Source organism: Panthera onca, chromosome Y, assembly GCF_046562875.1.
Source record: "Panthera onca isolate mPanOnc1 chromosome Y, mPanOnc1 haplotype 2, whole genome shotgun sequence".
NCBI lineage: Eukaryota > Metazoa > Chordata > Mammalia > Carnivora > Felidae > Panthera > Panthera onca.
Genome location: NC_138358.1, coordinates 7,856,971 through 7,870,530, shown reverse-complemented (window position 1 = coordinate 7,870,530; position 13,560 = coordinate 7,856,971). Strand labels below are relative to the sequence as shown.

The 13,560-nt window shown below is 58.9% G+C and overlaps 1 protein-coding gene across 1 annotated transcript; it reads left to right on the top strand.

The window, feature by feature from the left end:
* The first annotated feature begins 1,242 nt into the window (after positions 1–1,242).
* Positions 1,243–13,347, top strand: LOC145715007 (testis-specific Y-encoded protein 1-like). Its single transcript, XM_081794594.1, has 6 exons — positions 1,243–1,533; positions 11,127–11,330; positions 12,541–12,618; positions 12,775–12,886; positions 13,025–13,170; positions 13,276–13,347. The coding sequence occupies exons 1-6, from the start codon at positions 1,243–1,245 to the stop codon at positions 13,345–13,347; spliced, it is 903 nt and encodes a 300-aa protein (XP_081650720.1).
* Positions 13,348–13,560: the final 213 nt, after the last annotated feature.

The window sequence follows — 13,560 nt, the reverse complement described above, 5'->3', positions numbered from 1 at the left end:
CCGATACCTCTCGGAGACCCTTGAAATCATGCTGCCTGTGGCACAGGGGGACAGTGTTTTGAGCCAGCGCCCACGCTCATGGCAGCCTGCCGCCTAAGTGAGTGGTAAAGGAAATGGGACCAGGATGAACAGACATACGGCCAACGAAGGCCTGGGGAGGGTCCCTGTGAGAAGATGGCCAAGCATTGTGGGAGGAAGGGGACCGCTGTCTGTGGGACAGACACAAGCTCCAGGAATCCCAGGGCCCACGGTCACGGGTCTTTCCTGTGCACTGCCACACACGGGAGCAATGGGCAGCCCGTCATGAGAGGGGGGGTGTGTGCTTGCCAGTGTGTCACTTTCCAGGCAACGGGGACAAACGGCAAGAGCGGCGCGCATGATACGCAGCCTCCCCTAGTGTGGCGTCCTCTCCACGTCACACACCTCTGGTCACCGACCTTCCCTAGCCGGTGCACTGCTAGACTGCTGTCATGACATACATGTCTTCTGGGAGCAAGGATGGACGTAGAGAGTATGCAAAGGAGGCTGAGCAGATGGAAAACCGGGGTGCACAGACAGCAGGCGCACAGCTGACATGCGTCTCCCGGACAGCCAAGGTGATCCGCTGAGTGGATTTGTCGGACTAGGGGCACAATGAACAAAGGTGGCGGTGTAAATGGGCAAAGCGGGGAGGTCCCCCTTTACCCGTGTGTGTAGATAGCCGCGTGCCCAGCGCAGCGTGGAATGCAAAGGTCGCTTTCGCATGGCCAGAAGCCAAACAGGGCACCCAGAGCGCACAGAGGGCCGGCTGCAAGCCCCCCGGAGGAGTTGCACTGCACGGGGCCCAGAGCCTTCCTGCCTATGCAACAGACGCGCCCCAGTTTCCGGGTGACCTAGGGGCGGGACCGCCGAAGCCACGCACGCCACCGTCCCTATGATTGGTCCTGAAGGCAGTGAAGCGGCCTGGGCGTGGCTTGGAGCTCCCTCAGCCTCAAAGCCGCAGGCGCACACCTCTCCCCACAAAGGCCTCCGAGGCAGCATCGGCATAGCGATAGCCACCGCCGAGGCATCCTGGGTACAGCACCATGCGCATGCGCATGCGCATGCGCCCCCTCGACCTTTGGGCTCTGGGAGGAAGGGGGAGCGAGTTGCCAGCCATTGCCCTCAGGGCTCCGCTCACTGGGTCTGGGGAGGGGGGCCGTGCTTTCACCTCCCGCTTCGTCGTCGGTAGGAGCCACAGTTGGTGTCTCGGGCCGGGGCCGCATGTTGCGCGACTCGTGTTTCCGAAACACTGGGGATGCCCGGAGGCCCCATGCCGCCTTCGACCGGGAACGGGGCGGTCGAGAGACGAGGGCCCGTGGGGACACTGGGTCTCCGGCAGGGCCGGAGGTGCCGCAGGCCGAAGGCTTGCAGGCCACAAGCGAACAGCCTGTGCAGGAAGGCCAGGCCCGACCCGAGAGGCAGGTGGGCGGCCCCAGCGAGATATCGGTGCCGCTGGTGCATGACATAGTGGCGGTGGAGGCGCTGTGGGGCCTGGCGGAGGAGGAGGTTGAGGTGGCGGCCGCGGAAGAGGACGCGCCTGGGGAAGAGGGGCATGAGCAGAGGAAGAAGGGGGAGGAGGACGAGGAGCAGGAGCCGGGGAAGGAGAAGGTCCATGTTCACGAGGAGGAGGACCTGAAGGGCGAGGGGGAGCAGCAGGACCAGAAGAGCAGAAGGAGGAGGAGGAGGAGGAAGAGGGGGAGAGGCAGCAGGAGTAAAAGATTAGAAGGAGGAGGAGCAGCAGAAGCCCAAGCAGAAGGAGGAAGAGCGGAAGGAGGAGGAGTTGGCGGAAATGAAAGGGGAGGAGCAGGAGCAGCAGGGTATACAAGCGGGCGCGGCGGCGGCGGCGGCGGCGGCGGCGGCGGCGGCGGCGGCGGCGGCGGCGGCGGCGGCCGCGGCGCCGGCCGCGGCGGTGGCGGTGGAGGCATTGGCGGCGGCAGTGGCAGGGGAAGGGGACCAGGAGGAGGAGCAGGAGGAGGAAGGGAAGGCGTGCGAGCCATTAAAGGGAGAGCAGAATTGCAAACGGAGGAGGAAGAGGAGCAGGAGAAGGAAGCGCTGGAGGAGCAGCAGCAGGGCGAGGAGGAGGTGGAGGGCAAGGAGGACAAGGAGGAGCGGGAGGAGGAGGAACAGAAGCCGAGTGAGCAGGAAGGCCGATGGGTGGAAGAAGCCCAGGAGCTGCAGGTGAAGCAGGATAAGAAGGAGCAGGTAGAGTCAGGCCTCCGTCCTTGCCCTTCCCCACTGGAGGCTCTGGAGGCTCTGGAGGCCCTTCAGATAGAGCTACAGCCGGTGAATAAACAAGCCAGCCGGGAGCACGCTCGACTCAAACTCAGGATGTGGCAGAGGCGGCAGCGACATCTGCAGCAGAGAGGTGCCCTTATCCAGGGCATCCGAGGTTTCTGGGCCAAGGCTGTATCCTTCCTGCTGCTGGTGGAGGGTCCAGAGGGGGCTGGGCTTGCGCAAGAGGAAGGAAAGGGAGGTGACATTTAGAGGAACCCAGGACAGGGACTGGAGCTACGCCACGCTCCAGTGGCCGGGAACGTGCAAACGTGATCCCATCCGGTGGTCCTGGCTCTGCAATGAGTGTGGGAGGAGGGCAGTGCCGGGGTGGGGGAGGCATGTGTGCTTTACGTCGCACCTGGCACGGAAACAGCGCTGGGAGAGTGGGGAGTGGCGGTGGAGGTCCAGGCCAGGTCGGGGAAATGACCGAGGGCTTCTTCCCACACAAAGCCGCGTGGGGGCACGTTTCTGGGTCCCGCTAAGCATCTTGCTGCGGGGAAGGCGATGTGAATGCCCACTGGTCGGCGCGAGACCGGATGTGTGCTGTCTGGCTGTGTGGAAGTAAGCGTCCTCAGTGTCCTCACGAGCACACAAAGCTAGGCGTGGTTGCGGGCGTCTGGGCATGCACAGCCTCCTGTGCGTGTCTAGCAGAGCCCTGCGCGATCCTGAGACCCCGTGGGCCTGGACGCAGCCTGCGGGGAGGGCTTGAGACCCTGGGGGAGGACGCCAGTCCCGGGGGGAGGACGCCTGGATGCTGTCCACACTGGTTCTCTGGTTCGAGCTCTCTCACGCCCAGCACCTGAAGGCTCTTTGACCTGCGGCAGTTTGTGAACCACCCTCAGATGTCAGCCCTGAGTAGTAAGCCCGATGAAAGCATGCTTCGCCACATGACCAATTTGAAGGTCGGCCTGGGAGTGGGAGGTGGTGTGGGTGGCTGGCTGTGTGGGGAGGGGAGGTGGTGGGGAGAAGTGATGTGTTCCTTCCTCAGGGGAGGGCGGGTCTCCTGGAACAAGATTTCACATTTCTGCCCCACTGTACCACGGCAGGTGGAGGAACACAAGTTTCCCAGGGAATGCCGGAAGATCCTGCTGTTTTTTGGCAAGAACTCCTACTTCCAGAATGAAGTCGTTACGAAGGAGTATGTCCTAGGCCTTGATGGTAAGTGTCCACTGACTGCATGGGCGGCAGTGGGTGGAGGGTTGAATGTGATAAGTTCTCTGGCGCCTTCTCACATACGCGTCTTCCTGCAGGGTATAGGGCGTCTCATTCCAGTCCCATCCAGTGGTACCCAAGGTACAGACAGGAGGCCTACAGACGCAGGCATGACAACAGCAGCCTCAACTTCTTCAACTGGTTCTCTGACCACAGCTTTGCCGGCTCTAGCAGGATTGCTGAGGTGGGGCCCTGTAACAAGGAAGGGAGGTGATTTTCATGGGTTCCCCCACTGCGTGGGATAGCTACCTGAGGCCTGGCCTGTCTCCCCTACCAGATAATCATAGAGGATCTTTGGCCCAACCCCCTGCCGTATTTCAAGATGAAGGAGGCCCCAGGAGAGAGAACTGAGAGGGAAAGAGGTGAGCAGCCAAGGGTGTGGGCACGGAAATGTGTGTCGTGGGGTCCAGGGCACAATTCTCTTCTGCATGGAGGCACCGAGACTCACAGCGGCACAGGAGGTGACCCCAGATCAAAAGGGCATCAGCCTGAGACAGGGAGTCTTAAGAAGTAACGTGTCCCAGAGGCTTTGCCCCTTTGGGGAGCCTGAAGGTGGGAAGGGGGCTAGACAAAAAGAATGAGCAAAGCGGGACAACCAAAGCTGGCTCATCACATAGCACGGTGACAACTGTCATTCCCGGACCATGAACCCCACCCTCAGGCCTCCTACCACCATCCCACATGTTGTCTGGCTTCTGGATCCCCTTGTCAGCTTTGGCACAGCTTATCACACCCTCCCATCCTACTTTCCGTTTGGAAACATTCAAGCAACCTTACTCAGGGCCAAGATAAGACTCTCACCGTTCGTGTGTGTGTGTGTGTGTGTGTGTGTGTGTGTGTGTGTGTGTGTGTACACCCATATATCCCAGGGATATGCACGATCTTGAGAAGAGTATGAAGGAGCGTCGCACTTCATCGACCCCAGTGGAAACCCTTCCGATGCTCACCGATGGTCCACAAGATTCTCCTGGCCATGAAATAAGGACAAGGGTGGTGGTGACACGTGGCGCAGGGCGGGGGTCCAATACATTGGAAGAAATATAGAATGGGAGATAAACAGCATGAAGTGTTTGTGTGTGTCTTCCTCTCAGGTTCGCTCTGGGGCGTGTCCATGTATACATGCGGCTGTCCAGAGGTGTAAGTGTTCTGTGCCTGCACATTGGAGTTCCAAGGAAGGGCGGGACGTAGGACATTGTCCGTAGGGATGGGTCACACATTGGGATTGCATGTGAGGTCAGTAAGATTGAAGCAATGGGGACTTGGGTGAGGGAGGCCAGGGCACAAACCTGAGAGAAAGGCCAGTGCCCAGGTTCATAGCTTTCCTGTGAAAATGAGGAAATTCAAGGAAACGGAGAGGCCAGCACAGGCCAGGGATGTCCAATATTCAGGGTTTGGGCATGTCCATGATGGTGCCCCCAGAATCCCGCATGGGGACACCCTCAGTCATGTTGACTGAACCGCCACACAGGGAGGAATTCCCAGGGTTGATTACCCTCTGGTTTTCAGACGTCTACCAATGCAGACTGTCTTGTGGACAAGGTCAGGATCTCAGGACCAGCCACACATATTTGAGGGATTGTGAGCAGGTTGTAAGATTGGTGTCCAGGGGAAGGAACCGAGGGACCAGAGGCAGAGTGGGTGGGTAAGACCGAAGAAGTTCTGCTTCAGGCAGAGTTGACAGGGACAACATACACACTGCAGAGAAAACAGCCCACTACAGTCTCACGCAACTCCAAAATCACAGCCAACTTTGCTGGTTCCACTTCCTGAAGCTGAGCCTCCCAAACACCGCTTCACTTGTGTGAACTTTGCTGTTTCTGAAAAGACCTCTGGTTACGAATGGGTGGCCCAGATTGCAAGCCAACAGAGGGGAGGGTCGCGGGGAGGTGGGGCTCTTCAAGGGCACGAACACGCCAGCCTCTCCCGTGTGCCCTCTGCCCTCTCATCATCAGCCGTGATGAGTCGGGTGATGCTCTTCCTCTGTGTCCACAGGCTTAAGCCGTGTGTCCAACACGCCATGTGAGACTTGTGAGAAGACTCCCAAGTGCAAACACCAGCAGGCGCTCAGGGAGGTCGCCTCGTCCCAGGCAGCCTGTGTTCCTTTGCCTGAGTGCCAGGACAAAGGCTGCCTCGGCCACATAGGGAACGATGGACTTGTGAGGCCTTAGCATTCTGTGCAGAGGTCCCCGGCAGGCCTGGGGCTTAGAAAGGACTGGGACGAGCCTCACCTGCGAAGACGTGAGTGCTGGGATACTCCTTACACAGCAGATGGCTGCTTGCCAGAGATGTCTGTGCTAGGGATGGGGCAAAAGCTCCACCGTGCGAGCAGTGCAGTAGACAGAGTTCAGCCTTGTCCATCGCAGGCTCTTCTGTATCCCCATGTACCACGGCCCCCAGCACAGCGTGCCTGACACTGACCTCCCGACACTAATATTCCTGTCTCCCAAGCTGCCCAAGCTCCCCAGGATCCCCACTGCACAGCTCTGCAGTACAAGAGCCTTCTCTGCAGTGGGTCTATTCCAGAGAAGGCGTGGGCAGTCCCAATGCATGGAGGCCTCTTGCCCCTATCATATGCAGACAACATGGTCAGCGGGGTGTCAGCACGCTGTGGAGTTGAGGATCTGTGCGACCAAGCCTTACCTCTTCCAGGGCAGAGGCTGTCGCACTCTCTAGAAGGGAAGGCAGGCCTTTCTCTCGCTGCTGTCTGCACACTGGCTGGAGAGGCACGTCTTCTCAGCTGCTTGATGGGTAAATGTCAGGGTACCCTGGAAAAGCTCCCAGTGCTGACCCGAGTCTTTGGGTGTGAACATCCAAAGAAAGTATGGCCAGTGATTGTGCAGTGGGAATACGGCCTCAGTGGTCATGAGGCTGGGCCCTTTGGGGCATCTTTCTGCACAAGCAGGCCGTTACTTGATAGGTCTTGCCGAGCAGGAACACTTTACGGGACAGGTGAACACAGGGTCCCCCACATGTTAATATCTCCAGCCAATACCTCCTTAGGGGCCAGGGTGACGTTTGCGCCCGGCCTGTCCCAAAGACAAGGTACGGACAAAGTGTGGGTGTGGAATACACTCACGGCACCCAGAGCCAAACCCTCAAGTGTGGACACTTGAGGTCCGTGGGCAGAGGCCTCGGTGCTCTGTGTCCGAGGGATTACAGCCCTCATGCTGCACACCCGGCATCCCCGGGTGTCCTCCCGTATCCGCAGCTCTCCCCGGGGAGCCCTAGGGTCCAGGAGCTGCTAAACCCCCTGCACAACTGTATCTGCTGCCCAGCGGCCTCTTCCACCCCAACATCAGCGTGTGTGGGCTCCAGAGTGCTGTCCCTCGAGAGAGGACACCCTCAGCAATTCAGGAGCCTTCTGACTTCCATGTCTCTGAACCACGCGTGTCTCATTGGCCTGTCGGGATCGTCCCGTTGTTCTCTGTTCACAGGAAATGTCTCGCATTGCCTGTGCTCCTCTGTCTCCCTGAGTGAGCCCTGGCGTGTTTGTGTCTTTTCCTGGCTTTGCCTGTGCCGACACCTCTCTGGTGATGCCTCCTTGCCTGGCCTAAGTGGGCACAGCTGTACCCGTGTAACCGCCTTCGTCTCTGCACACCTGTGTGTTGGGTCAGCTGTGGCTCTGGTGGCCTGTCTTGTCTTTGGTGTATGCTTCTGCGCTTGAGTGTGCTTCCCTCTGCATTCAAACCCTTTCTTCCACTGACAGATCCAATTGCTGTCCTGCTGTCAGGTGGAGGGGCTTCTGCGTGTTCTGTTCTATGTTCCAGGAGCCAGAAATCCTTCCGTGCCTGTAGGACCTTCGTCAGAGGATTGGCCATGCACTCACTGCCAGCCAGTTAATGTCCCCAAATGCAGCTGGCTTGCTGTGAGCATTCCGTCACACCTCTATTTTCTGTCCTTCTGTTTTCAAACCCTTTGCGCCCGAGGGGCTCAAACGTCACTGGCCTGCACGTTGCAGATGCAGGCGTAAATTGTGAAAAGCGGACCGGCAACGTTTTCCCACTTACTCTTTTGCCACGTGGCATGTTCCTGGCTGGGAGAGACTTCCCCCTGCCAGTGTGTGTCTCGTTTCCGTGTGCCTCCTGTGTGTTCTGGTCCCTAATTTGTCCATTACGTCCTACCTGGGAGTCTGATTCATGTCTGCAGGAACGAGGCTGACACCTTTGACTGCTGGGTTCTGAGCTCAGCTTAGTCCACCAGGACTAGTGCGTGCCTGAGGGACACAACGGGCAGTGACGGATGTGCCCGTATCCTTCACGTGCAAGCGCTCCGTCCAGCCACCTTCGCCGGGACATTTCTCAGCGACCCCTCTTTGTTTGTGGTGAGAGCACTTGCCTCTGAGAATTCTGACGAGGCGGTGAAGCATTGCTTACGGCTGCCCTGTGCAAGTTAGATCTCCAGAACTCATGCACATGGCATGACTGCATCTTCACACCCGAGCCCCGACACCTCCTCATCGCACCCTCCCCTGATTAGCACCACTCTACTCTCTGGTGGACTGCATGCCTTTAACTCCTTTAGTCTCCTCAGGAATCCATCAGGCAGGGCTCACCACCACTGTGCTTCTGTCAGGGGCTGGCTTCTTTCAGTGAGCCCAGTGCTTTCTGCACTGATGCTCAATGCACCCGCAGAAGGGTGAGCCACACTAAGCCCGGCGGCAAACCCTTTGGCCCTACATTTCCCACATGTGTGCCTGGTGGCAGAGGTGCACAAGGAGCCCGCCTGCATGCGTCTCCCAGGTCCTCCACAGGGTACAAAGTACCGCCTCAGGAGGCTGATCCGCATCACATGGGCATAGCTCTGCTTGCACGTGTTAGCCTTTCGTATCATACAGGCAGCCCAGACTTAGAAATCCTGCTACCTGCTTACAACTATCCAGCCCTCGTGCTTCTGCAGACGCTCTGTGTCTGTACAGACATTTGAGTCACGGTCTCGTGACCTTCCAATACAGCTTGATGGTCTGTCCTTAGCTTACAGCCTGGGATGCGGTTCTCACTCATTGTCCTCCCCTCGGGTGCGAGTTTCCTCCATCACTGTGGTGGAAGGTAACCTTTATCACCATACGTTGGCTTGAAATTACTGGGCGGATCACCTGTCTGCGTCCGGGGATCCGAAGGAGACCTTGGCTCTTTTGCTCACGGTCCACCCTTTCTCTGTGATGAGTCGCTTTGGATGAGAAGCTTGCCAGAGGCGAGGGGGCCTCAGAGTTGAGCACATTTCCTGGGCATCTGTGAGAACTTCGTTGGTTCCACTCGGAAAGCATTGACATTCATGGATGTGCAGCCTCTGCTTTTGCTTGAATTTGCCGAGCTTTGGGACGTGATTTCTTCCCGCATGTGCTGTGCCTAAATCTCTGCTGTGTCTTTCCGGCAGTCCCGTTTCCTGTCTCCTGCTGGTAAGTGCAGGGCTTCCAGCAGCCCTGTGGGGAACGGGTCCTTGTTTTCTTCCCTGCGGTGCCCTCTTCCTCACCCCGAATGACCTCATTGCAGCTTCCTTCTCGTTCAGCGATCGTTTCAGACTGCCCTTAAGGTCCAGGTGGGAGCGGTGCCTTTTGTGCTGAGGGCTGACCACTGTAGAGCATTCGTCTCTGTGCAAATTGCACAGGTGAATTTCACCAGGTGAAAGTGCACACTGCAGTTGCCCTGTCTTCAGAGTCAGCCCACCTGTCTCCGCCTCGGCTGCCCCTGCTCTCCTTCCTCCTACCCTCTCCTTACCTCCCCCTCCCTTGTCTTCTTCCTGTCCCTCCCTCCCACTTTCCTTCCAGCTCTCTTTGTCTTCGTCTCCCTCCTCTCCATCACTAATGCCTCCCCCTGTCTCCGCCTGTCTTCCTTGTAATAGGTGCCCCTCTGTCTCTTCTTGTCTTGCTCCTCCTCCCCGTCTCTCCCACCAATCTCCCCGGACTCTCCCTCTCCAGGCCGGTCTTCCCCTCCACTCGTCCTTCCTTCATCTGCTCTGCTTGCACGTGTCTCTCTCTCTCCCTCTATAGCTCTGTCTCTCTGTGTGTCTCTTTTTCGCTGTCTCTCTCAGTGGACCTTCTGTGTCTGGGTGCATGCTTCTTCAGAATTCTTGTTGGTGCCTGGGAAATGGGAAGGGAACTCGTCTGCTTTCGCGTGTACTAGTGAAAGCAGGCACAGGGCTTTCTCAGAGACAGACACAGACAAGTCTGCAATTCTCGGTGAAGGGCCCCTACGTGCCCTGCGTGGTTGGAGTCGTCCTCCTTTTAGTGGAAGGTTAGATTTCAGGACCGGAGCAAGCTGCTAAATCCTACTACTACCCCATCTCCCTGGCGCTCTGTACGGAGATCAGTAGGGCACCAGTGGCAGATGGTGCTCTGGGGGTTGTTCTTTGCTCTGAATTGCAGTGCAGTGAGGTCTACTGAGCTGTTTTCTTGCAAGGACATGGCGGTGGGGTGGGTCTAGGGTGGGTGTCACTGGTTCTGGGTGGGCACCCACCTTACCGCCGCCCTCAGCCTGACGGCCAAGGAGGAGATACCGTGCGGACGGCCATGTGGCCCCGGTAGGCGTGACACTAAGGACTTCTCCAGGCTTTGCCCCAGCTTCATGAAGAAGGGGCAAGGGACGGAGCAGGGAGTGGCTCACGGCGTGGACGATCCTGTGCTGAACGCTCTGGTGCCCGTAGTGAGGCCTCTGGGGAAAGGGTGTACAAGCGACCACACACTGCGCGATACCGGGGACCTCGCAAGTGAAGCCTGGAAGGTGACAGCGCTGAAGAGGACATGCGGCAAACGGGGGCCACGCTGGCACCTTGGCACTCGCTCCAGAGCCTGGACCGGTCATTGGCGCGCGCTTGCTGGCGGCCAGCACCCTGTCTTGCTGTCTTGCAACTGATTGCTCCCCGAACCTGGCCAGCTGGCCTGACCTGCCCTGGAACCACTTCGCCCCCAGGCCGCATGCGCACACTCTTCACTGCCTCTGTCTCGGCCCCTCCTCCACAGCAGCCACAGCCAATGCGGAGTCCTCAAATCCCAGAGCCTGTGCGCCTGCGCTCAACTTTGGCGGGCTGCGGCGGGAGGCTTCAGGGAGCTCATGGTCTTGCGGCCAAGGCTCCCCCCACCTGCTGCCGTTTCCTGTCCTTGTCCTGAGGCTGCCCTAGCTACACTGGGGCCGGGGCCGAGCGTCATGGCCAGCGTGTCGCGGTCCGGACAAAGCGGAGATTCCCGCCGACCCTGGGCCCTGATCGTCCCGGATGCGAAAGGTGGAGAGTCCCGGCCCCGCGGGAATGCAGGGGCGCTGGAGGGCGTGGGCTGGCCGCAGTCCCCAGGTTCAGGGGCGGCAAGCGCCCATCCTGTGCAGGAAGCCCAGGCCGGGTGTGAGATACAGGTGGCAAGCCCAGCGGAGGAATTGGTGCTGATATTGGATGACGGAATGGTGGCGGCTGAGGTGGTGATCGGGGAGGAGGAAGAGGACGGCGAGGCGACCAAGGATGAGGTGGCTGGAGAGGAGAATTCTGAGGAAGCCAAGCCAGAAGCAGAGGACATGCACGAGGAGGAGGAGGTGGAAGTTGAGAGACAGCAGCAGGAGGAGTTTCAGGAGCAAGAGGAGAAGCGCGAGGCAGATGCAGAGGCGGAGGAGGGGCCCCAGCTCTCCCAGCCGCTGCAGCAGCAAGAGCCAGCGCTGCGTCCTGCCTCAGCCCAGGACCCGCTGGCAGCACTGGAGCGTCTTCAGCTGGAGATCAGCGCTGGGAATGCCCAGGATTCCAGGGCCTTATGGCGGCTGAAGCGCAGGATTCTTCGGAGGCAGATTTCTTACCTGGATCACAGAAGGGCCATCATCAAGCACATCCCTGGCTTCTGGGCCCAGGCGGTATCCTTCCTTGTGCTGGTGGGTGATGGCGGGGGCTGTTGTGCAGGAGGGCTGGGCACTGAGAGCAGGGTGCCTCAGGGCGATGGCCCCCAGAGAGGAGAGCTGGGGAATGGTCCCTGGCCCTGGGTTGGTGTGGTCTGGGATCCAGTGTAAGGCCTTGGACAGGGGCGGTTGTTGGGGATGGGGGGACTTGGTGACTGGGTCTGTTTCCTCTAGGTCTCCGCCAACGTTGGCCTGCAGGCTTGTCTCAAATATTACTTGCAGACACGAGCCATGTGTCCCCATGCTACCAGAGCTAGGGTAGCACAAAGCAGCCTTCACTCAGAGCAGATAAGGCAAGGAAATATTTCGCTGCAAAATGGGAGAGTTACGCAGGCCGCACACCCACCTTCACATTCACAGGCTGTGCACGTTTCCTAGCAGTTCCTTCAAAAGAGAGCATTTCAGACACACACTCGTGACCTTTAGTGGAACCACGCCACGCCCCTTTGCCAGACAGTAGGACGACTGAGACCCACTCCGAATGGGGTACAAGCTGCCTCCTCAGACCCTGACACACACACACACACACACACACACACACACACACAGAGGATTCTCTCCTGGTATCTCCACCCCTGCTTCCCTCTCTGTCCTCAGGCTCCGGCTCGGTCCCACCCATGTCTTTCTCTCCGGACTGGCCGTGTCACTGTGTCTAATCCTTTTCCCTCCTCGGCCCTCCTCGTCCGTGCTTCTCGATCTCTTTCTCCCTCCCACACCCTCTGCTTGCAGCGTAAGTGTGCAGTCGGGTTCCTGTAAGCCATGTTATTCCATCTGGACTCAGGAGGCTGGTGACAACATAGGTCTTCACGGGAATATGCCAAGAAACCCAGCCGTGAGGAGGGGTCAGAGCACATGCCGACATCACAAGCTATGATGGGCTGCTGGCAGCCCACACAGGTCAGATATAGGAAGGAACTGTGAGGCGTGCAGGCAGTGGAGTCTCTCCCTGCTGTGTGCAGACAGCGTGGGAGGTACAGGAAGCCAATGGACTGCCCAGTGTCGATGGGGTCTGATGCATCTGCAGAGGCTGAGGAGTGTGGGGACTAGTGTTTCCTGGTCTTTCTGCACATGCCGTGATCTAGTCCCTTGCTCTTAGCCTGGGAGGGTTGGAGGGGGGCTGTGTCTGTTTCCACAGCATCTGAAGGCACAGCTCCTTGACACAGCACAGATTCTGAATCACCCCCAGTTGTCGGCCATGATCGGTGCCCAGGACAAAGACGTGCTCAGCTACGTGGTCGACTTGGAGGTGAGACCGGGGAGGCTGTGGCTGGGGGCCGTCCCGTCGGGGGTGGGATTTGGGCAGGAGAGGGTGAGGCAAAGGTGCTCACCCTCACAGCCAGGCAAGTAGCTCAGGACCCCGAGGGAGGACACTTGCCCCCTCCTGTCCCATTGCTCACGGCAGGTGGAAGAAGTGGGCCATCCCAAGTACCGCTGCAGAGTGATGTTTTTCTTTGGGGCCAACCCGTACTTCCGGAACCCAGTGATCATTAAGGAGTATCAGCTGAGCTTTGCTGGTAGGGTGTGGGTCCCATGATGGTGCGGGGCAGGGGGATGAGGAGCATGAATCAGGGGCAGGAGGGAGGGGGAGGGGGAGGGGCAGGTGGGTGGGGAGGAGGCCATCAGCTTGCTCCTCAAATCCTCTCTTCCTGCAGGCTACAGGACATCGCGTTCCACTCCAGTCCAGTGGTTCTGGGATGATGAACGTGGAGCTCCCAGTCGCAGGCATGACCCCACCAGCCTTAACTTGTTCAACTGGCTGTGTGAGCACAGCTGCCCAGGGGCGAACAGGATTGCCGAGGTGGGGCCCCTGAGGCCTTCGTCAGCAGTGGGGATGTGGGTGGCCCCCGGCCAGAGAGGAGAGTGGGCTATGCCCAATGTGGCGCCGGCCTGTGTCCTCTTCCAGATCATCATCGAGGACCTGTGGCCCAATCCCCTGCAGTACTACCTGAGGGAGGAAGGGACCAGAAGACAGTGATCTGACGTGCTCACGTGTCGGTGAGAACCCCAGTATGCGGTGTGTTGACCTGCGTGTTGTATGGGCAAGGGAACGTGGGCCACACATTGGCTTGGAAATGGAAGGTCCGCCGACACAGGGACACAGGTAGCATGGGGAGAGGGTGGGAGGATGACAGGGGACCTGCAGAGACTCAGCTGCAAACACACAGAGGTTCGAAGCCTGCAAACCAAA

What these genes read in the sequence shown, in the direction of transcription:
- LOC145715007 (XM_081794594.1), top strand. Translation starts at nt 1,243, where the DNA reads ATGTTGCGCGACTCGTGTTTCCGAAACACTGGGGATGCCCGGAGGCCC. An exon ending in CTGGCTTCTGGGCCCAGGCG is followed by an intron (nt 11,331 to 12,540) that starts GTATCCTTCCTT and finishes GACACAGCACAG; the next exon opens with ATTCTGAATCACCCCCAGTT. An exon ending in GGGCGAACAGGATTGCCGAG is followed by an intron (nt 13,171 to 13,275) that starts GTGGGGCCCCTG and finishes GTCCTCTTCCAG; the next exon opens with ATCATCATCGAGGACCTGTG.